This window comes from Daphnia pulex, chromosome 1 (assembly GCF_021134715.1).
Source record: "Daphnia pulex isolate KAP4 chromosome 1, ASM2113471v1".
NCBI classification, from domain to species: domain Eukaryota; kingdom Metazoa; phylum Arthropoda; class Branchiopoda; order Diplostraca; family Daphniidae; genus Daphnia; species Daphnia pulex.
This window is the reverse complement of record NC_060017.1, coordinates 6,332,668-6,353,951: the sequence shown is the minus strand read 5'-3', so window position 1 is coordinate 6,353,951 and position 21,284 is coordinate 6,332,668. Positions and strand designations below refer to the sequence as shown.

The window sequence follows — 21,284 nt, the reverse complement described above, 5'->3', positions numbered from 1 at the left end:
TCTCTGCTTTATTGATAAAAAAAGGAAAAATCAACAGCAATCGAGTCAAGCTCACAATCCGGCCATGCTGTCCAAAGCTGGCAATTCCGGTGTATTAGCAAAAAAAATTGTTGCAAATTTATACGCTAGATGGCGATCGGTATTGTTTTCTCGTGGCGAACAGCCGACAGCCGTGTCGATAGGTGTTCACGTTCAGTTTCGTTCTCTCTGTTCGATTTTCTTTGTGCTATTAACCAAATTCAAACTTAATTTGATACGTAAACATTGTAGAGTGATTTTTGTTACACTACATCTCTGTATAATACTATTGCTAGATATCGGGGCTGTTGTCCCATCAGGTGATATCCATGGATCACTGATTGGTATTCCCTGTTTACAATGAATTCCTGAAAATTTCATACTAACCACAACTTCAGCAATACATTTACCAAATGCAAATAACATCAGCTTAATAACCAAATATTGTTGGTGAATGGAAAAAGGTAAGCATAACATGATAATTTTATTACCACATCAAACACATTACACATTAGCAAGTTGCAGTGACTATCTTGACATCGATGACAATAAATTAGAAAGAAGATAATTTTATTCTCTCAATTGACAGGTTCTCTCTGCACTTAAGTCTATCTAATGTTTAAGATATATTTCGAGTGTATACTAATAACTGGTTAACTATTCCTTAAGATCAAAGACATCAAGCACATTGTTGACAACAATTTTAACCAAGATGACTTATTTTTCTTTTTTTTTTCTTTACAGGTTCTAAACAACACATTTCTAAATTTGCATCACAGACTTTATGAGAAGTCATGTCCTTTGAAGAACACGGACAATGACTATACAGTCAACAAGGTCCCTTGTTTGGTAACCTGTTGGCTGCTACCCTTTTAACTTCCTTAAACGGGCCCTCTTGATTTAAGGTATTGCTTTCTGTTGCAATCTTATTTAAAATTACTGTCATCCAAATAAATTGTTCATTCTGGCATTCTACTTACAGGGTAACTCCTTCGCTGCTTATCATGGACTTCATCCATTGGTGAAAACTGACGAGAGAATGCTGTAATTCAAGACTGATTAGTTGTGTAGTTCTTAGATAAATTAAAAGTGCATATCTGGGCTCCCTTCTTTTCTGTGGCCCCGTTTCCCTAACTAACCACTAACCAACGCCCGCCGGTGGTCACTCACCCGCTGTGAAACCAGGAGGAGGGGAGGGCTCTGGTCGAACGGGGACTTGGAAGGCGCATGATCCGACGAAAACTTTTAGAGGGTCATGAGTCTAACCCGGAAGCCTAGTATGACTAATCGCTCCCCAGTAAAACTTGCCTCGCACTCTTCTCTCCTCTTCCATTTCCAGGTAATCTCCCTGGATCTACGCCGACACTGCATGTGCGAGTTTTAGCTAGCAATCCGTCACCCAATTTGACAAAAAGTGGTAGTTTGTTTTCACGGAAATTTCGTCAGACGGTTACAAAATTTCTAATTCAACAATCTCATGTAGAAATTTGCATCTAGTCTATTGGTGCAAATTGCGATTCTTTAAGCTTGATTAATTTAGGTGATGTGTTAAAAGCAATTGTGGGTAGCTAAACAATTGAACTAATCCACTTTTTCTGAATATTTTGGTTTTAGATCACTGTTGTTTTTAGACTTTGTTGTGATCTACAATCTTCAAAATATTCTGAAAAAGCGAATTAGTTCAATTTATTGGTTACTCACAATTTTTTTAACACATCTCCTAAATAAACAAGCTTAAAGAATCACAATTTGCACCAGTAGACTAGATGCAAATTTCTACATGAGATTGTTGAATTAGAAATTTTATAACCGTCTGACGCAATTTCTGTGAAAACAAACTATCACTTTTTTTCAAATTGGGTGGCGGATTACTTGCTAAAAAGCCTCGCACAAAAAAAATTGTCTTGAACCGGACGCTCTGTTTAATGAATTGTTTTTTTTGTAAGTGTTCCAGAATAAAATTGGGTTTTACATATTACATAGATGGTTTATTTAACAATACCATTTACATATTACAGATATTTGATATTTGTGGGAATATGGGGGTTTAAGGAATGGATGTTGGTGGGAGTTATGGAGTTTTAGAAAGAGATGTGGTTATATAGGTAGGTATATGGATGTGATGGACAAAGGTTTTATTTGTACCTTATTAAAACAAACCACGACTTCTTCTAGTTAATGAAAATCAAATGCCCCCAACCCATCTCCTCCTCGTTGGTTTCCCATTCGCGAAGGCATGTTTATTATTTGTTCAACGTGAAAATTCCCCGCATTACTATTTTTTTCTTTCTCAACATATAAACGATTAACTTCATAGACGCAAATGGTAATTAAACAAAATACAGGATGTAACTTCTGTAGCACGACACCAGCGATTCAGCACCAAGGAACTGTTTCTGTTCCTTTTCAACGTATAAACGGTTAACTGCATAGACACAAATAACAATTAAATCTGGATGGAACTTCTGTGCACAACACCAGCAGTCCGGCACCAAGGAACGAACGATGCATATGCCATCCAACGATGTAAAAAATCCTTCACCATCAGGCTGCAACAACATGCCACATTTGACAGCAACATCAATGCTACATAAACGTAAACGACCAAAATGAAATTAATTTTTGCATCAATGGAAACTTTGTAGAAAATATAAATAAAATCATTTCAAATGGAGTTAACCCAAATATTCTATGGCAACACTATCTGATAACTGAAGTTGAAACAAAAATTTACATGAAACTAGATTACTCATTTAAGATTTCAATACAAATTCATTTGAAATTTGTAGAGTACTCTGCAGTGAAACCAAAACATTCTTCTACAGTATCTGCCTATCTTGTTAACAAATTCCCCTTAAACAATCCATAACTCAATTTACATATGATCAAAGGAAAGAGTTGTTGACATGATGAAATCCCCAAATGTTAAAATTAACCAATGTAAGCAATTATAGTAGTCCAAGCATGATACTCCCCAAGTTAGAACTTCAAATTTTTATCAAATTACCATTTCAAGAAGGCTTCTTGCAGTTCTACTAGACGTCCAACATTTCAGCAACCACAATGCACAATGATGCAGCGTCAACTTAGATATGGCTGATCCCAGAAGACTTGAAGCATGGAACTCTCCCACACTCCAGGACAACATTGGCACCAAAGACATGCTCAATTTAATCACACCTTTCACTGGATGGCTGCAACAAATCCATGTCCACATTAGACTGCAACAAAGAAGCCCAGACAAAACTTGGTTACTATCAAGAACAAATTCTCATGTGAAGAAACAAAATGACAAAGTAACTACACAATCCCTCAGAATTTCAAAGTAATTCTTATTAATTAATCTTACAAAGGAATCTACATTGTCAAATTTTTTCCAACTTAAAAATAACATAGTTCAAACCACTGGAAATTAAACTAGCCTCAGTCTTAACTGAAAATTCTACAACAAGCAAAAAGATCTACCCTCTAGTAACAGCTACTTAAATCTGCAATCTTACAGTTTGAAAGTCGATCAACATAATTACCACAATTACTTTAATTGTTCTGAAGTTTTTCTGCATGTGACGTAACGTTCACCCGGTAATAAGAGACGACATTTTGGCAATCTGTACAGCAGCTCCAACTCCAGACCTTTTCGCTCGGTGCCTTTGAGTACTTGACATCGCGCCAACTATAGTTTTAGCCACCTAGTGACAGGAAACAGTACATTCACGAACGGGACGGCTGGATTCCTTTCAATCTTTATAAAAGAGAAATTGTAATTAGAAACAACAAACAAATTAATGAATATCTTATGTTTAAGAGAGTACAAGTTAACGTAAAGAAAGAAGTAAAACATCAAAATGCTGTTCCAATTTTGTTTTCTCTAAATTTCTTAAATTAAATCAAACCATTTAGCAGATGCCAAAGAGTTGCGGTTAGGTCATTTTAAATATAAGAAACCGTGCATAACCACACATCAAAGAACATTAAATTTAGACTAGATTATAGCAATACTTTCAAAAATGAAAGCAGGTCACTCTTCATCTTAATAACCTTATTTAAGCCACTAAAAGGATATTTGATAGGGCTAGCGGTACTGAAAGTGGTTTTGAATAGCCACTTCTTTCACTTGATAGTAATTCATTCTGGAGTTTAAGCCTTAATTATGTGTAAGCTGAAATAGGTAATAGTTACATATTCCATTAGAAAAAATGCTTTACCATGGTCCTTTGATTGTTTCAGTCAAGTTTTTCTAATTGATTAGATGTTTCAATTAGTTTAGTAAGCTAAGGAATGTTCAGACATTGTTTCTCCGCTGTTGCCTCGAGACAGTCCTAAATGCAAAGTTATCAAAGAAACATTAGTACACAACTTTAGATATAAGTAAGTAAGATTGCACTCTGTGAACCACTGAACACTGAAGTATGTAATTAAATTATGGGGGGTTTAGTTCAAGCTTGAAGTGTTTTCTTGCTATCATGATTGTTGAGAATCTTGGAATGCAAATCACATAAATTTATCACACCTATACAGCCTCGTGATCTATAGTAGATCATTTCTTTTAGCACTCACTGGTTACATTATTTTTATTGTTTGGGGTTACAGTTTCTTACCTGTTTAAACGAAGAAAAATCCGAATCTTGGGATGCTTCTAACATTTCCTTGATTGAACTGCTTTCTTGTAACCACGTTTAAAGTGACCAACGTAGCCGTACACCCAGGTATGACGATTGGGAATCGAGAAACAAACGATAACACTTAATGTGTACGGATATTTCGGTTATCAAAGAATTCATTGCTGAAACATTTTAGCACAGGCTGAAATGAAATCCTAACCGACTATTTAGCTTACGACCAGCGGCAGCGAGAATTCTAACGACAACGAGCAGCAGACGCACTTTTGTGGAAATGAGAAGCGGCGTTGCCAATATACGAAACTCAATCGCCTAATACAAAAATTTTTCAAAAAATTTGAATTCAAAGAAAAAAGCACAGGCACAGCTAGAGCACTCTGGGTAAGTGATTATCCGGGAGTCGGAATGGAGAGGCTCGAATCGCCTGTTTTAACGGCTGGACGGGCTCCCGACTAGCGGTCCTCTTCCAGTTGACCGATCGGCGATCGTCTTCTGTTGCCAACAAACAGGCGTTACTAACTACTTACTACTTTACTAGGACTATTCTGAATATTCTGAAAAGTGGATTAATTCTATTCCATTACTACCCACAATTTTGGCATGGGAAATAATAAAGAATGGCAAAATTTAATCCCTGGAGGCACTCCATACTTTTCATTTAAGATTTAGTTCAAATTACATTCCCAGAGAGAGAATCAACTCCGCTTCTGTTATCTTATAGTCTTCCAACAGTTTGGGAGTACCGGTTTCGTCTGGAACTGACTAGAAGCCAAGTGCCAAGAATCCCTAGCGATCCCTACGGGGAAATTTGCTGGGTTCCTATCATAGAGCAACGCTTTCGAGTTTTTACTATAACTAGAACGTGAGCATCGAGCTTCTTGTAGTTCAAGTACCCCAAGCAATCAAGTCTTTGTAAAAGTATATCACCATGTTTTTATTTATATGAGTTGAACTGTGAACTCATTTAGCCCTTGGACCTGCAAGTAGCATATTTAATATTCATATAAGTAGATAATGATGTGCCTATAACACATTTCAATTTTAAAAAGAAAAAATTGCCCTTAATCCCAATCTCTTGAAAACCAGAATCAACAAATGTTACTCTATACACGCGGTGAACAGAACATGCAAAATCAGGGGGAGAACTTGGAAGAAGACACAAGCGAATGACGGTTTTCTTCGTATACACTCTTGGCATAGTTAATTTCTTGCGTCACTCGTTTAGCAAGGGATTCGGAATCACAGCGAACTTGGGGCCGTCGTGCTCCAAGTGGACTCTCCGGTTCCAATAGCAAATTCATCTCGACATAATAATGCGCTGTGCTCTGTGTGCCAAAGTCTTTAATGACTACAGCTTTACTACTTTGCAGTACCGACAAATGAATGTCAAGGACGACTTCCTTGTTGGGGCTACTCATGCTGAATACTCGGACATTTTCGCTTGATATCAAGATGTGTAAACTGTCTGGTAGATTTCCAAGCGCTTCGTATGCAATGAAAGTTTCCTAACCAAGTGAAACATTTTAATGAAGAACTTATCTAGATCTGTGATAACTAATTGTTTCTACCTTATAGAGATCGCGATTAAGCTGGAAAAGAAGTTCTTGTCCACGTCCCTGCTTTTCCGAGTAACGAGGAAGTATGCCTCCTGGTCCGATAACCAAACGAGGAGGGCGAATTCTTTTAGGAATTTCCTTAGATGAACTGCGACTCGAATCACGAACAGCCGAGGCAGCTCCTGTTGCCAAATCCAGAACACCAACGGCTGGCTTGGTTACTGTTCCCACCAAACCCTTACCAAAACCAGTGAAAAGCCCACCAAATCCATCATTGGAAACACCTATGACAATCAAGGATATTAAATAATTTTTACTTGTTAAACCAAGGTAAACACGAAGAAACTACTGACCCTCATAAGTTTGGGTGAAAATAGATGTCATTCCGCCAAGGATTCCAAAACCAAATCCTTTTAGACCAGCTACCAAATGGTCAGAACTTTGCCCCGTGTGCTTCAAAAGACGTTGCCGAACTTCTTCGTGTCTTTCATCCATCGTAACCCGACCGAGCCCGTCAGAAAGCGACCCCGTGACTTTGGCGGCAGAATTCGATAATCCAAACGTAACATTTTGAACGAGAGCACCCACATTGCCCTCATTCAAGAAACCTGAAACTCCTTCGGAAACGTCGTTGACGAAACCTAATGGATTGCCGAGGAAATCGGTCGATCCAAGAATCCTAGCGGCTTGCGATTTCAGCTCGTCCTAGAAAGCGGACGGAAAAACAGGCAAATGTTTCACGTTCATTCAACACAATTGATTTATCTCACCTTGTAGTGTTTAACAACGGAATCAATAATTAACTGAGCCGTTTCAAAAGGATGTGATCGAATGAATGGGTGAAGTTCTATGTTAGCCTCTTCGAATTTGATCAAAGTCAGACCGAGTTTCCGTTTAATAGCGTTTAGTTCCGGTGGTAACTTGCTAGAAGTATAAACACTCAATCGCACCTAGAAGGAAAAATATAAATGAAGAAGATTTCAATTTTGAAAAGAACTGATGCTTACCTGTTCCAACACCAATTTCAAAACGCAAAAGTAATATCGTTTAGCGTCAATGGAAGTGGCGGCATTAAGGGATCTCTGTGATTCGTAATCACTCTCATCTACTCGTTCCAACTCTAAATCCGACTGATTGAAACCAGCGAAGGCCAAGAGCTTGAATAGTTGGTTCTCTTCTATGTTGATAGTCAAATTCTTGAAAGAAACGATCAAATGCTTGAAAATGTCTGCGTTAAGACGGCCAGTCATCTGCCGATGAACAGTTAAGCGAAGGGCAGGTATATTCTTAGATTCCTCATTGCTGGCGGTAGAAGAGACGTAGATAACAACTGGGCAATGTGGATCTTGTAGACTGTTGTCTATTTGAATGGACTGGACACTAGCATCCACGCTCAGCATTCCGTTTCCCGTGAGGAGTTCAAGAGATATGTTGGACAATCGGCAATAGGCTAATTCTTCAGGAGGTGAATGGTTAACAATGCTGAAACCCAAACCTCCTTTGAAATTCATTTCCATTTTCGTTTCTTTGTTGTTAGGTTTGTCCGCTGGAGTGGTGACGACCGAGACTTCATTCGTAGGGTGATGTGATGACTTCAAATCGGCAATTTGAAGCACTCTGGTTGGACCGTCCATGATAGTCTTTACACTCAAGCAACCAGAACCAGGCCGAAGCCGTTGCCAGTGAATCGCCTGCTCTGCCGGAATGCCACTAGGCAGCCGATAGTAAGTCACGGACTGAGCTGGTCCCAAGACAACATCATTCCCTAAGCGCAGAATCCATTCAAGGTTAGATGGTAAACAATAGCACGAATACAGTTACTAGTTACAAAACAGTTAGCTAGCTAGATTAATACGAATTCAGCAAACTAAAGTTAAAGTCACACTACACAAGCCCATGCGACGCATGATGATTTAAATTCTACGTACACATTCTCCAGGTGTTATAGGGGAGGCCTGAGAAATATTTATAGAACCATCATATCGATGCCAAAAAATGTGACAGTGCCAAAGTAACAAAGTTTTGGAAATTGTTTTGATCGAAATACCTTGTCGGACGCCGTAAAAGCCATCCTTAGCTTGAACGAACACATTGTTATGGCCGCAGCAGAGGCGACCGTCATCGGTGAAGCGCCAAGTTTGAGTCAATTGACGTCGAGGATCTGGCTTTCGTAACATGAGATGCACATACTCGCTGGGTTGAAGTGCTGGTCCGGCGATATCCAAGACAAGTATTCGCGATGGATCAATCTTTCAAAGGGTAAACAGATTATAAATATTTTGCCTAAGTTGCAATAATTAAAAGTTCTTTGTTTTTACTTGAGGATTGGAAGGATCTCGTGGAGGGCTGCTTCCTTCGTGTTGCAACATTCCGCTTCCGGTCATTCGCCAAAGCTGAGAGCGTTTTCCTGTTTCTTTGCCGCCGAGTACGACGCGAGTGCCTTCCGGCACGTCAAGGACTAACTCAACGTTGTTTGGATCAAGTGCATTGCCAGTCGACATGTCATCACCGTTAAAGGTAACCGTAAGGCAGACATAAATGAAGTTCTCATAGGTCAGTTGACATCCTTCTTTAAGTGTTGTCATGTCATAAGAAGCGGAAGCTCCTCCTGGGGCAACGATACTAAGGTGGGCAGGTTTAGTAGGTTCGTCAAAAACGTATGGCATCGAACTGTTGGGACGGACCTTTTGATTAGTAAACAAAAAAAAGTTATTCGGTCATGATATGGTTCTTTTGCTGTATGTACACTTTACAGTGGTATGCAAATAAGCTTCTGGGACGTCCGTTTGGTGAAAAATAATTGGAACTTGGGCCAAATTGTCGATTCTGAGGGGTGGAGGAAAGCCAGTGGCGTCGCTGAAAACGACACAGTAAGTGCATTCCTGTTGAAATATCTCGACGCGGAGAAAATTAGCCCGACTTTCACTATCACGGATGTTTAGGTGAAAGGAGCTGATATTCCGAATGGTGAACCCACCCGACCAATGACAATTTTTCACGTCCAATAAGCGGATGCAAAGTAGTTGATCCTTGTCCAATCGAGGCCAGTGGAATGGGAGGTGACAACCAGGAACTAGGTTCAAATACGTTGATTGGGCTCCAGGATCGGTAAAAGTTGAAGCGAAATAGGCTTGTGATACCTAGTTGAACATAAAATAGCACCTGTTTTGAAGCATAATTTATGAGTAATTATTACCTCTAACATCCAACTCGATTGGTTGTAAAGCTGATAGCATGGTGCTAAAGTAACAATCTGTGTGTCTCGGTATCGACCACGACCTGAACGTATAGAAATTCCAACCAAGTAAACCAATTCCGGCCGACCGTCTCGAGGTGATACCTTAATGTTTAGATCATATTTGTCATAAAATAATTATTTATTTATTATTATAAAATTTAGGTGATACCATAAAACTGCGAACTCGAACTCCTTTCTGTAGAGGGAAGTGTTGACACCAGTGGGGCTTGCATCCAATATGCAAGCCATTTCCAATACGGGCCGTTAATGTGGGGCTAGCTTCTCTGTCCGTGAATGAAAAGAGCATCGGAGACAGAGAACGAGCCATTTCGTGCTCATCAAATTGGCCTATTATGAAAGTAAACAACAATATCATTGATAACTAACATTTTTATCACTAATTTTTCAATACAAAAAAACACAAACCTGCTGCATCTTGCTGGACACCCTCTTGCCGGAAGATGAGTGGGATCCCAGCTTTATTGACGAGCCAGTAAGGAGCCGAAATGGACAACTTAATGGACCCAGCAGCTTTGGAACTGACTTTCACCTAAAATAAAATATAAAGTAACATAACAATTAAAAATTCATATGATAAATGTATATGAAAATTTACCTGTAGGAGCAGCAATCGATTAGCGCTATCATAGAGCCGCAAGCGTGTACTAAAATTATGAGGAGACGTGCCAATGACTAAGTCGCTTGAATGAACAAAGTTTTCAGTGCGGAAGGCGATCTGGAAACCAGCGGAGACGTTGACCGTGTGGATCGATGTGGATTTACCCGGTTTGATGATACCACTTTGACTGACAGCTTTGAGTTCCCACAGCAGTTCATAGGGGAGTAGGTTTACGACAACCAACGGACTCAAAAGAGAAATAGTGTGAGCTGGTTGTATATTACATTCTGAATCATCTGAAGTTCTGTGGAAATAAAAGAAACTTATCGTTATTGTAACTGTCTGAATCATTTGAATAATAAGAAAATTACATCTTGTCAGGAGGAAAGTTCTCCCGATGGATATTGACTGCAAAACGGTATGTTAAATCTTGGTTGCTAATCACCGGATTGCATTGTCTTATGTTAGCTGTTGATTGACTCGGATTAGCATGCCATTCAATTGGGTCTTTGCAGAAACTAAAAATGTGTGGCAATTTTTCTGCCATTGGGCGTACAAATATCTAGAGGAAATTAGGGGCGAAAAGAGAATTTAATTAACAATTTGAGTGACTTCATAATGATAGTAATTACCTGAGACATCAAGTAAGTCATAGGGATGGGATAAGTCGTGCACGGTGGCACACGGACAGTTTTGCTAGGATGAAGGTTGAAAGCAGGCGGTTCTAACCGCAATTCAACAGTCTCTTCTAAGTTGTTGGTCACCTGTAAAGCTGAACGAATGGTAACCAGTCGACGGGCCGATCCTTCCAAAGTGACGGCAATAACAACCAAAACACGTTCCAGCTCTCGGTCGAAAGCAGCTGCGTTTCGTTTACTTGGCGAATTGTGTACCTATTGTGTACAAAGTTATTCGATTAATAAACGAGAAAATCAACTAACTAAATCTGATATCGGATACCTCTGCATATCGGAAGTACACTCCAACGCGATCGACGGAAACGGAACCAACTTCCATCCAACCATCCAATTCGATTGCCAGCTGATGTGTTTGCATCTGGTGACTGTCGTGGTGACGTAATTTTCCTCTATTTTCGAAACTAAAGGCAACAACATCGCCGGCGTCGCAGTTTATCCAGTGAGTGTTTTTAGCAGAAGCCTTCGACGGGGTAGCATCTGCCAGCAAACTTGCCGTCAGAGTTCGAAACTTGAGTTTGGAGCCGGTTGCGTTGTGCAAAGCGAAAGGCACAAATGGAGAACGCTGACGGACCACATTGCCACCGTCCAGCTGACTAGATATCTCCTTGCCATTTTGACCGTAGTAATCTTCCATCCAATTCATTTTGACTGTTCCAACGAGTTCAAGCAAAGCTCGAGTGCAGGTGATATTGACCACATCTTCCGTGTCAATGAAGAACGAAGGACATTGTCGATTGGCGACTGAATTATAGAAAGGCAGAAAATTCCACCGTACATGGCATTTGAATGGCTCCACGAATGGTTCCCAGCCGCTCAAAACACGATTATAATAATCGATAGCAAATTGGCAATTTATGCTGCCCTCACCGGTCATTTGTACAGTGTCAATTGACTGGCGGAGAAGTAGCTGAGATGTTGTGACTTCGACCAGAGGCAAATCGGCATCGCGGCAGTCGTCGATAACGCACAAACTAATACAGCCAGTTCGAACTTCAATGCAACGGATTTTGATTTCATTTGTCATTTCAAGTTGCTGTTGGCCAACTGTTGCCGAAGCGTTTTGGGTTAACCAGAGTGCAGCTTCTTCCAAATTGTCACTGCATGTTCGCAAAGCTAACTGACAATCTTCCGTGGAGAATCCTAGAGCCTTCAACTTCTTTACTTCATTGACGATAGTCGAGTCGGGATTAGAAGTGGATCGAGCTTGACGTGGAAGACTGTCGAGGATCCTCAAGAAAAGTTTCATGTCGTTGTACGACAGGCGAAGGATTACTTGCTGTGCTTGGATTTCCAGTATCTGCTGCAACTCAGAGTTGGTAGCGTCCATAATGCCTTTGACGTCCGTGGCGCTTGATTTGCCTACTATTTCGATACTGATGGTGGCAGGATCGACAATGGATAGGGCAGTCTCCTCTTCCAGGTTTAGCTGGCTTGAAAATATTTCAACTCGATTCAACTGGCAAGAAAGCGGTTTACTCTGAATCTGTGGTCTATACGTCAGCAAAGCCGTTCCTTTCAAAATAACTGCGGATGAATCGCAGATTGAGGTGTCTTCAATAATGACCACTTCCGAATCGGAAATGTTGATCTTAAATTCAACTGGCAATCGCTGAGTCTCTACGAGAGCAGCTCGTTTGCTAATCACTCCTGTTGAAACGACAATAGGACTGGGCTTCGAAGTTGAAATCCATCGAGGTGGAGTTTGGAGAACATCATTTTCTTCCGAATTCCCCCTAGGAAAATAACAAAAATAATTAACCGTGCAATATTTTTACTGAGGTATAATGTATACCGTTCACCCTTGGTAGTTCCTCGATATTCTTCGGGATTTTGTAAGAGGAATTCTTGAAATAGCGCCCACCAATCGAATACAGCCAACAATCTCATGTTGTTCAAGACTACGGTGAATCGACTAAACTCCTCCGTCGATCGATAATGGACTTCAGCTTGTAGAGATTCTTCCCGGCGAGCTTTTGTCACAGGTTCCAGAATTTGGGTGAAGACATTTGGTTTTATGATTGGCTGGGTTGCGAACGCTGAATCGTACCGGGTATCCCGAACAACAACTTGTTGTGATACGAGGTCAACATCTTTCGATCCATCACTATTACTTTCATAAACAAGTCGGGAATCAATAAATTTAATGGTTGAAAATGGGCCAGTTCTTGAGAATTTCACTTCCAGAATGACATTCTCTAGATCGATCTGCAGTTTAAGTCTCGCCCATATTGGCGGCTTGGAGTCATCAGCAAGGGGCTGCATTGGACTGGGCGGTGGTCGCTGGTCGGAACTGAAAAAATCCATAGGTTCGCCAAGATTAAATCCGAGCAGACCTCGCACCAATTTGTACTGATGTTCGTCGATGGAACACTCTACTCTTGACAACAATCCGCAGAGATCCATATCAGGAACCGGACGGCCTAAATGTGAATCCAAGTTGCGACGAATTTTCACCTTCATTTCGCACTTGTCTTTGAGAAGGGAATGACCACTCCGTCGAATTAAATAAGAGCCAAGAATTAAATCGCCAACTTGCGACCGATTGGCTTTCTGTCGCTGACCCGTACAAAGGTCCATGTTGGATAGTTCTACTTGTATGACGTCAATTAAAACAGCTTCTGGATCGCTGGTTACAGGCACAATCGGCAAACCTTTCACGTTGATTTTACGGGATTTGCTGACGGTTGGTGTCGAGACCGATCCATTGGACATCATGAACTTGTTGCAGACGGATATTCTCCCGAGGTCAATAACCAATAAATGTTCCGAAGTGGAACAGACTGGGACGAGAATGACAGGCGAGCCGGCCTCGACGTTCAACAAAATGCGCGTACCATGACACCACGGTTTCTGTGAAACATTGGTGGTGCTGTTTTGCCCAGTTGTGCTAAAACTTGTGGCCACTCGACGAAGTTGCTGGAATTGTTCGAGCAATGAAAAGCACTCGGTGTAGAATCGTTGAGTGTGAACGTACAGAACGGAAGCCATGTTAAGATTCAGCCGGATGTCGTAATCCCGAGCCAGGTGCGGGTCATCAGCACTGAAACAAAAGAATTGGAAATCCAGGGCCTCGTTACCCGAAGTGATGAATCGTTCGCGGTACATTCGTCCAGCTGATGTCAAATCTTGAACGGTAATGCTGCCTAATTTTCCAGTGACGTCCAAATTGCCTCGCATCGACGCCATTTCCCACGACAAGCAAGATATTGTAGCTTCTGCAACTTCATAGTCCTTCCGGTTGAGGAGCAGGTTGAAAGAACGGACTTCAACCTCCCAACGCGAGTTCATTGTATTGGCATTCGCGGCTTTCGACCAATCCTGATAGCCGGGAGAAGAAACGGCTACCTTTTTCTTTTGATGCTGTCCTGTTTTCGCTGTACCGAAGAAGTCGAGCACCATCACCCATGATTCCAGATTGACGATCATATCGAGTGAGTTGAAATTAATTTCGATAAAACGGTGTGTGCTGAAATTGGAGGAGAAAAATATTTACTAATGAATCATAAACAACATTAAGATTCTTTACCTGTTGTATTTTAAGGCGAAATCTGGGCTATCCGGATCAACGAGAAGAATTTTGATGAACACCAAATTATTGTCGCCGACGCCAGATCGCGAGAAACGTTGATGGTACATCATTGATGGGGATGACGGTGGTGTACTCGGGCATTTCTTGACCGGTTTCTTTTGTGGAGGCTTCACCCGATTTTGTTTCCATTGGGATTGGTCTAACTCCAACCTGGCAGGCAAGGATCGTGCTCCAGTGGTGTAGAGACCTTGGGCACGCAAATCAGGGCACGATGATGACATGAAGGAACTCAAATTAGGTCTTCCGGCAACTCTTTCCGACTGGCGATCATTGGATGCCACCAGTCGTCGGTATTTGGAATCTTCTTTCATCATCAGGTCTTCCAAGATGAGGGATTTCAAAGAAGTTTGCACCGTGGCGGAATAACTGCAGTTTTGTTCATACGCAACCAAGAAGTCTTCAAAGGAAAGATTGACGATAGCCCGGTCCGAGTTGTTAAGTAATTCCATGGAAAATCGTGGCAACTGGAACTTGAAATTCAGGACGAGTTCTCGTTGTTTAACGCGTGGTGACGGTCGATTCTTCGCCGGAAAATCCGGCCCAGCTTCAAAGTTGTTAGTCGCATCGACTTTGCTCCAGTTGAGATTGTCCAGTGATTGGATAATCTGTTGGTACTGAGCTTTGGAGAGTGAAACTTGTAGCGGAGAAACAACACATCCATGAACTTGGAAGACATCACATACTTCCGGTTTCGGGTAAAAATCCGAAAGGTGAAAAAGGAAAGGATCGGCATCACTCTGAATGGGTCGATCGGTAATACGATGAAGAGAAAATCTCAACAGGGTGTCGTGCAAAATAGGCCGACCATGAGGACTAGCGCAACTGTAAAGCTCTTGGGCAGTGACGCGTAGAAAGGACGAAGGTCCCGAGTAAAAATGACTAAATGAACTTTTCCACTTCTCGTCAACATTCAGAGAATACAGACTCATGTCACGCACTTCAACTTCAAAGTGTTCCTTGTGCGTTCCTCCAGATAGCTCTTCGGACAAATGGGATGGAATTTCGGACTTGACTTCCTTGTCGTTGGTAATTTCTATTTGCCCCAAATGTGCAACTAGCACTTGTGGACTTCTGGCAGACCTGGGTAGAACCATTATAGGACTTTCCAGTAATGCGCTGAAACGGACTCTTGACGGAAACGAAGACTGTTGCTCCTCATCAGTAGCCTCTTTCATGGCGTTCAGACTAAGACCTTCAGTCATAGAGTTGGAGCCACTCATGTAGATGCTTTGAGCCAAGCCCTCAGTCCCTCGGTGCAGCAAATCGATAGCCATTTCAGCCGCTGTCAACTTCAAAGACATGGCCATGTTGGAAACGGATTGTTTGAATTCGCTTACACAAGCAGTCACTTCTGCGAGAAAATGAACCGAATGGCTATAACACAAAGAGGCCATTCGAACTTCCAGGCTCAAATTGGGGCCTTCTTCATTTGACATTTCCAGTCCTGGTTGGAGAAATTTGAAGCTGAACGCTTTGACTTCGTTTTTGTCTTTGGCCGTTTCGTAGAGTCCTTGGCTGACCAGCATGTAAAGATTTTGTTGCTGCTCGACCAGTACATCATGGCCTACACTGATGACTCGTTGATGCTTCTGCCCTTCTGGGGTAAGGTCCAGCATTTGAAGTCCACCCAGTGATCCTTGAACGATGACGTCTGAGGATAAGTTAGCGTTGATGCGAGCGTCGGTGACGGTGAGCGTGGCCACTTTCCGGCCCACCAGCATTTCGTCTTTGACGGCTGAACGAAGCAGAAGGACCGTGAGACGATGAAAATCGAAAGTGATTTCCGTGCTGACGTCTGGAACAAGAGTAAAAGGTGGAAATCGTGACTGGTTCATAGAGGGTTGATCTGTGGACATGTTTGAATCATCAGGACTAGGGGGCACCCTCTTTTTGGGCACAATCCGCTGGAAAAAGCTGACCAGTTCCACAACAGTATCTTGATTCGCTATGACGTCCAGCGAATTGAAATGAACCTTAATTATTTGAATGCGTCCTTCAGGTTTGCCATCGATCAAAGTGGGTTCTATGGTCACAATGTCGATCAAAATCAACGCTTCTGATTTTAAAGCTGACGTCACCATTCGACGGCGAACAGCGGGCGGAGATAGACCATCTTTACGCCATGAAGGATCCGTTTGCAAAGAGGTAAGTGCTTGGGCTAATGATACAGGTGATGTTGCCCTCTGTCCTTTATGAGATGACGGATCTGGTGATGATGGAGAGACGGGAGAAGTCGGTTCACTTTCTTTTAAACTTCCACTCATACTATCCATGCTGACATGTTTGTGACTGGCAATCAATAGCTCGTAGTCTGAACCCAAAGTCTGCATGGCGTCAACTAGCAGTAAGCTATGGACGGCAAGATGGATAGAACTATCCATTGGGCGCATCGAATAGCTGGCCAGAACTCCACCTACTTGTAATTCAGCAACACTTCGTCCTCTTGATTGGACCTCAACTGAAAGTTGTTCGATATTGAACTGGGCCATAAACCAATGTTCGTCTGACTTTTCCAATCCGGCTGAACTCTCGTCTGACTCGCACTCGCCCGTTTCATCGTCTTCAGAGGTCGTCTCATAAACCGGAGGAGGCAGGCTACTGGAACGGAATTGCTTGGAAACGGAGACAAGGGCGTGAATCTTTGGCTCGTTGATGTGAGCCACAAGGTGAGGAAGTGATGCTGTCAAAGTCAAAAAAGGTTTTTCTAAACCGGGTAGGATACGTCCATACTTTTCCACGTGAATCAAAATAGAAAATCTGTCCAGGAGGTGAAGGGCAGAGGTGCCCTTTAAATGTGCTTGTTTCCAGTTGTCCTTGACACGACACACCAGCAGTTGTAGATCGGAAAAGTGGACGTTGTACTTGTCCGACGAGTCGTCGCAATCTTTGCTGCTGCTCATGAAGCTACTGGTGTCAATGGCTTCGTCTACTGGAGTCGTTACAGCCGTTTCATTTGGAGGTGTCGAACAAGGAGTGACGTATTCTTCTTCTTCATCGTCTTCATTGCCGTTGGTGGTTGTTGAAGCCAATTCAGCGGCGATGCAATTGACATCGGTGCGTGTCACGTGAAAATGACCAAAATCGACGATCAGCAGAAGGGAATCACGACTAACCACTGATTCTGGAATAAGAATATGTGGTGCAGAAATGTTGATCAGCAAATCCCACGATTGATCCGATGGCAAATTCACGGTTGGAGGAGCTAAGGTCTGTGTCAGCCTCTCTTTCGTCTTTTGCTTGACGGCTTCAAAGCCAGATCGGGCTGCTTGTCGAAGTCGTTGGCCAAGTAAGGATCGCTCGTCAGAATCTTTGTGGGGTACAGAAAACAGCTCGATGATCTTTTGAAAAAGATGGTGATTATAAACGCATTCAAGAGCCAAAGAAGTGATTTTCAGTCGATGGTTCCAATCGCTCCCAGGCGGACGTTTTTCATAAACCTTAAAATAAATATGAATAATTACTTGGGTTTTCATTTGGTGTTGAATGTAGTATGAAATGAAGGCTTACAAAATCAAACAGAGGTGCTTCATCTTGTGGGAGTTGGTTCATATTCGGACTTGATGGACTGTTACGAAAGAAAGGGATGTTGAACGCGGGAAGAAGAGACCCCATTCCTGTAGTTGACTTGAAAGGCCTTGCGTCTTTTCTTTGCGGACAAACGATATCTGGGAAACAAGTTCCTTTAGTCGCACAATCACGAACCCACACATTTCCCAAACTGAGATGGAATTTATGCGATTTCAGCCTTGGTCGTGATTCCCATTCTTGGACAACGTTGTCGAATTCTATTTCGAGGAGAGTACTCCAAGACTGGCCGGTTTCAGTCCTATGGCAGGTTGACAGACGGACCAAGCCTTGTTTCAATGTCGAACTCAACTGAAGAGGTAGAATATCTCGTTGCCGGACTGTGTTGTCCCTCATAGCATCTTCAAGCGTTTCAAGAATCTCATGTTCCACTCGGTCTTCATTGGTTGACTGGGAATTTCCGTTGGTTTCATCATCTACTGTCCACCAGGACGAAAACCAACGTTGAAATAAAGAAGAATTCGCAGCGGCGGTGGAAGCATCAGATAAAAGCGAGTCGCTCTTCGATTGAGACTTGGAAATCTGCTGCATAGCAATCGATCGTAAGACCTGCAGTTCTTCCAGATCAAGTTCTGATTCGATTCTTTCTCGGTGCAGCTTGGATTCTGCCGTTACCCCAATCGGGTTAAGCAGGTGGTCCTTAAAGGAACGGACATAGAGAATGATTTCTTTGGCGCGATTAATTGCAAATGGCCAATTTCGACTTTTATTCCTTTTCTTGATTTCAGCAATGACGCATTGCCCAGCAAATCTCCATTGACGCCGGGGATGAAATTCAACTTCACTGTCTACACGCCATCGGCGATACTGGAGACCGCGTGACAACATCTCAAGAGATCTGCAACACTGAACCAGCTGGTGATACTGGACATCACGAATTTCAACGTTGACTCGGTCTAGCTGGAAGTCACAGGCAATTCGAGGTTGATTTAGAGATCGCAGAGGTTTGGCGCTGCAGTTACGCTTCAAGTGTGCGTATCCACTAACGGGTGCCAATAGAAATTCATTTCGTTCTACTGAGCAAGGTTGCATTAGCTTGCTGGAGAGAACATCCAGTGGCAGATCGGCATAGAGTTCAGTATTTGTGTCCCAATACACAGCCAATCCATCAAGTTCCAATAGTTTATACATAATCCCTTGAGTGGTGGCGAACATGAATTTTGGTATCCAGCTTTCATCACAAGTCTGAGCGGTGAGTGAGTCAACACGTATCCCACACGCAAATACTTTTCCTGGACAGGATATAGCATCTTCATATCTGATGTGTATATCTTTGATTTTTAACTGTAAAAATAAAGAAAAAAAAAATTATCATCACACACGAAATTAAGGAAGAGAATGTAGTAGCATACCTGGATATTTTGAACGATATTGGTTACTAGGCTTGCTCCATAACTCAACCAAGATGAATATGTTAACGAGTACAGAGAGGAGGATGATAATCCTTGAGGATCATTTTCTGACCTCCATTCTGCTTCCATCAAATCTAGGGCAGCCATTTTACGTTCAAGAGCTGCATTCTCTTCAGATTCCTCATTATAAGGCTAGATTTTTAACATGTAAATAGTGCATAACAGTGAATTTCACATATAAAAGCTTTTCCGATTATACCTCAGTTTTATCCTTAGGACCAGCAACTAAATATAACTGTTCAAAGGATATCACCCATGGTTCACTTCTTATTTTCCTGAGTGGAATCTGGAAACAGATTTTTCCAACAAACCCAGCATGAATTTGAAGTGGTAGGCCAAGTTGATTGAGAATGTCCCGTTTCAGTGGAACATTTTCAAGTTCAACTTCTCCTGTAATGAATTTCACATTAGTAAACATGAATGGAATAAACAACTATATTTCTCTTTACCTTGTAAAAGTGCAACAGAGAGTTGATCAGTATTTAAATTTTCCAGATATCTCCCTAAATAATTGTTGCAAAACCAGGCAACTAGCCTTTCCAACATTGTGGATACACTTTTATAGATTTGTGGAGCTAGTAAGCCATTTACAACTTTTCTTGGTACACTGAGAGAGATTTTGTTACTCTTCCAGTTATTTTTCTTTCTTTAACTTTTTTTCAGTCAAAACCCGTGATCATGGAGGGTTCGTGAATAATGTAGAGAAGAACTGAAGAAGTAAACAAGAATCGCAGCAGACGACTCAGAATTGACGTCATGAATCATGATCACGCGCGGTTTATCAAGAAAAAGAAAAGAAGCCTTTTCTTGACCTTTTCGGAGCCCGAGAGAAATGATTAAATGAAATTTTGTTCTTCAATCTCGATCAATTCAAATTCTATTGTCTTGTGATTTACAGTATCTATATTTTTACATAAGTCACAGCGCTCACAAGTCACAGCCATGGCCAAAATAAAATCCCAATATTAGTGACGTCACGTTCTATAAAGACAACGCTTCGTTAAACTACAGGGATTTTTGTTTATAGGTTTAGAGCATTATTACACAGGACATAACACGTCATGGCTCATGAGATCCGAATAGTCCATACAGCTGAGAAATATTTCGATTCCTTACTACTTACGTTAGCGCTCCTGTTTCCCTCTTGGCACTTAAACCTACCTTTTTGAATGTTTTAAAAATTAGTTTTTAATCTATAAAAAAATTCAAAATTTGTTGTACTATCTGATTCCGTTAATTGTAGGGCTGGGTCAGGGTCAAGTCGGAATTTTCGAGAACGTATAGAGTAGACAGAATTTTTTTAAAAGATCATAGTGTTATCAGACGTGCTTAATTCTACTCTTTAACTTAGCTATGATCATCAGTCACAAGATAGCCGCAATTAAATTATATCCGATAAAATAATTAAAAATAAAACAGCTAAGTCTCGCTCTTGCATTGTCTTCTTTTATCAACTCAATCATTTTTTTTTCTTCCGATAAAAAAAGACGTAAAATTTCATTTTAAAATACAGATTGAATGGTAGGCCTACAGCTGGTTTAACCAGACCAGTTAGAAAAAGAATTTATGATTGATTAATTAGAATTTAAATAGCTACAAGCAACCGAGAATGTCTATAGGATAGAAAGGGTCAAACACGAATTAGATTAATGTGATGGCTTTATTTTGTATAATTCATATCGCCAATGGGAATGGCAACTGAGAAGTGGAAAGGGTGTTGCCTAATGAAAAAAAAAAACATCCAGCCCATCATTAGCTTGGGAGGATTATAACGTCCGAACTGAAAATCCTCTTCCATATGTGATTGTCAAAGTTCCTAAAAACAAAACAAAATTATTTTTTTAAATTAAACAAAGTGTATTTACAAGAAAATCTGGCAACTTACTTAATTTTATTTTTATTTTTTTTTGTCGAAGGCGGTTAAAAGTTCGTCCTCTGCAGCGAATTGTG

General features: G+C 41.3%; 1 protein-coding gene and 1 long non-coding RNA gene across 5 annotated transcripts; one reads left to right on the top strand and one right to left on the bottom strand.

Annotated features, from left to right (window-relative positions):
* Positions 1–175: 175 nt before the first annotated feature.
* Positions 176–1,224, top strand: LOC124191691. Its single transcript, XR_006873497.1, has 3 exons — positions 176–482; positions 763–923; positions 1,001–1,224. It is a non-coding gene; the product is annotated as an uncharacterized LOC124191691 (long non-coding RNA).
* Positions 1,225–5,550: 4,326 nt separating this feature from the next.
* On the bottom strand, positions 5,551–20,076 carry LOC124191634 (vacuolar protein sorting-associated protein 13D-like). 4 transcript variants are annotated; one of them, XM_046584913.1, is made up of 22 exons: positions 19,784–20,076; positions 19,534–19,724; positions 19,275–19,466; positions 17,845–19,206; positions 14,275–17,774; positions 12,541–14,214; positions 11,008–12,481; positions 10,683–10,943; positions 10,422–10,612; positions 10,048–10,354; positions 9,858–9,981; positions 9,601–9,779; positions 9,390–9,533; positions 8,947–9,333; positions 8,512–8,877; positions 8,241–8,442; positions 8,122–8,148; positions 7,201–7,958; positions 6,964–7,143; positions 6,547–6,898; positions 6,206–6,477; positions 5,551–6,142 (listed from the first exon to the last, which is right to left on the bottom strand). In XM_046584913.1, exons 1-22 carry the CDS (start codon positions 19,878–19,880, stop codon positions 5,771–5,773), a joined length of 12,612 nt encoding a protein of 4,203 aa, XP_046440869.1. In that variant the 5' UTR covers positions 19,881–20,076; the 3' UTR covers positions 5,551–5,770. The 4 variants fall into 4 exon arrangements, with proteins under 4 accessions (XP_046440869.1, XP_046440870.1, XP_046440871.1 ...); XM_046584914.1 differs by having other exon boundaries at positions 11,011–12,481; positions 19,784–20,040; XM_046584915.1 differs by lacking the exon at positions 8,122–8,148 and having other exon boundaries at positions 19,784–20,040.
* Between the last annotated feature and the right edge of the window lie 1,208 nt (positions 20,077–21,284).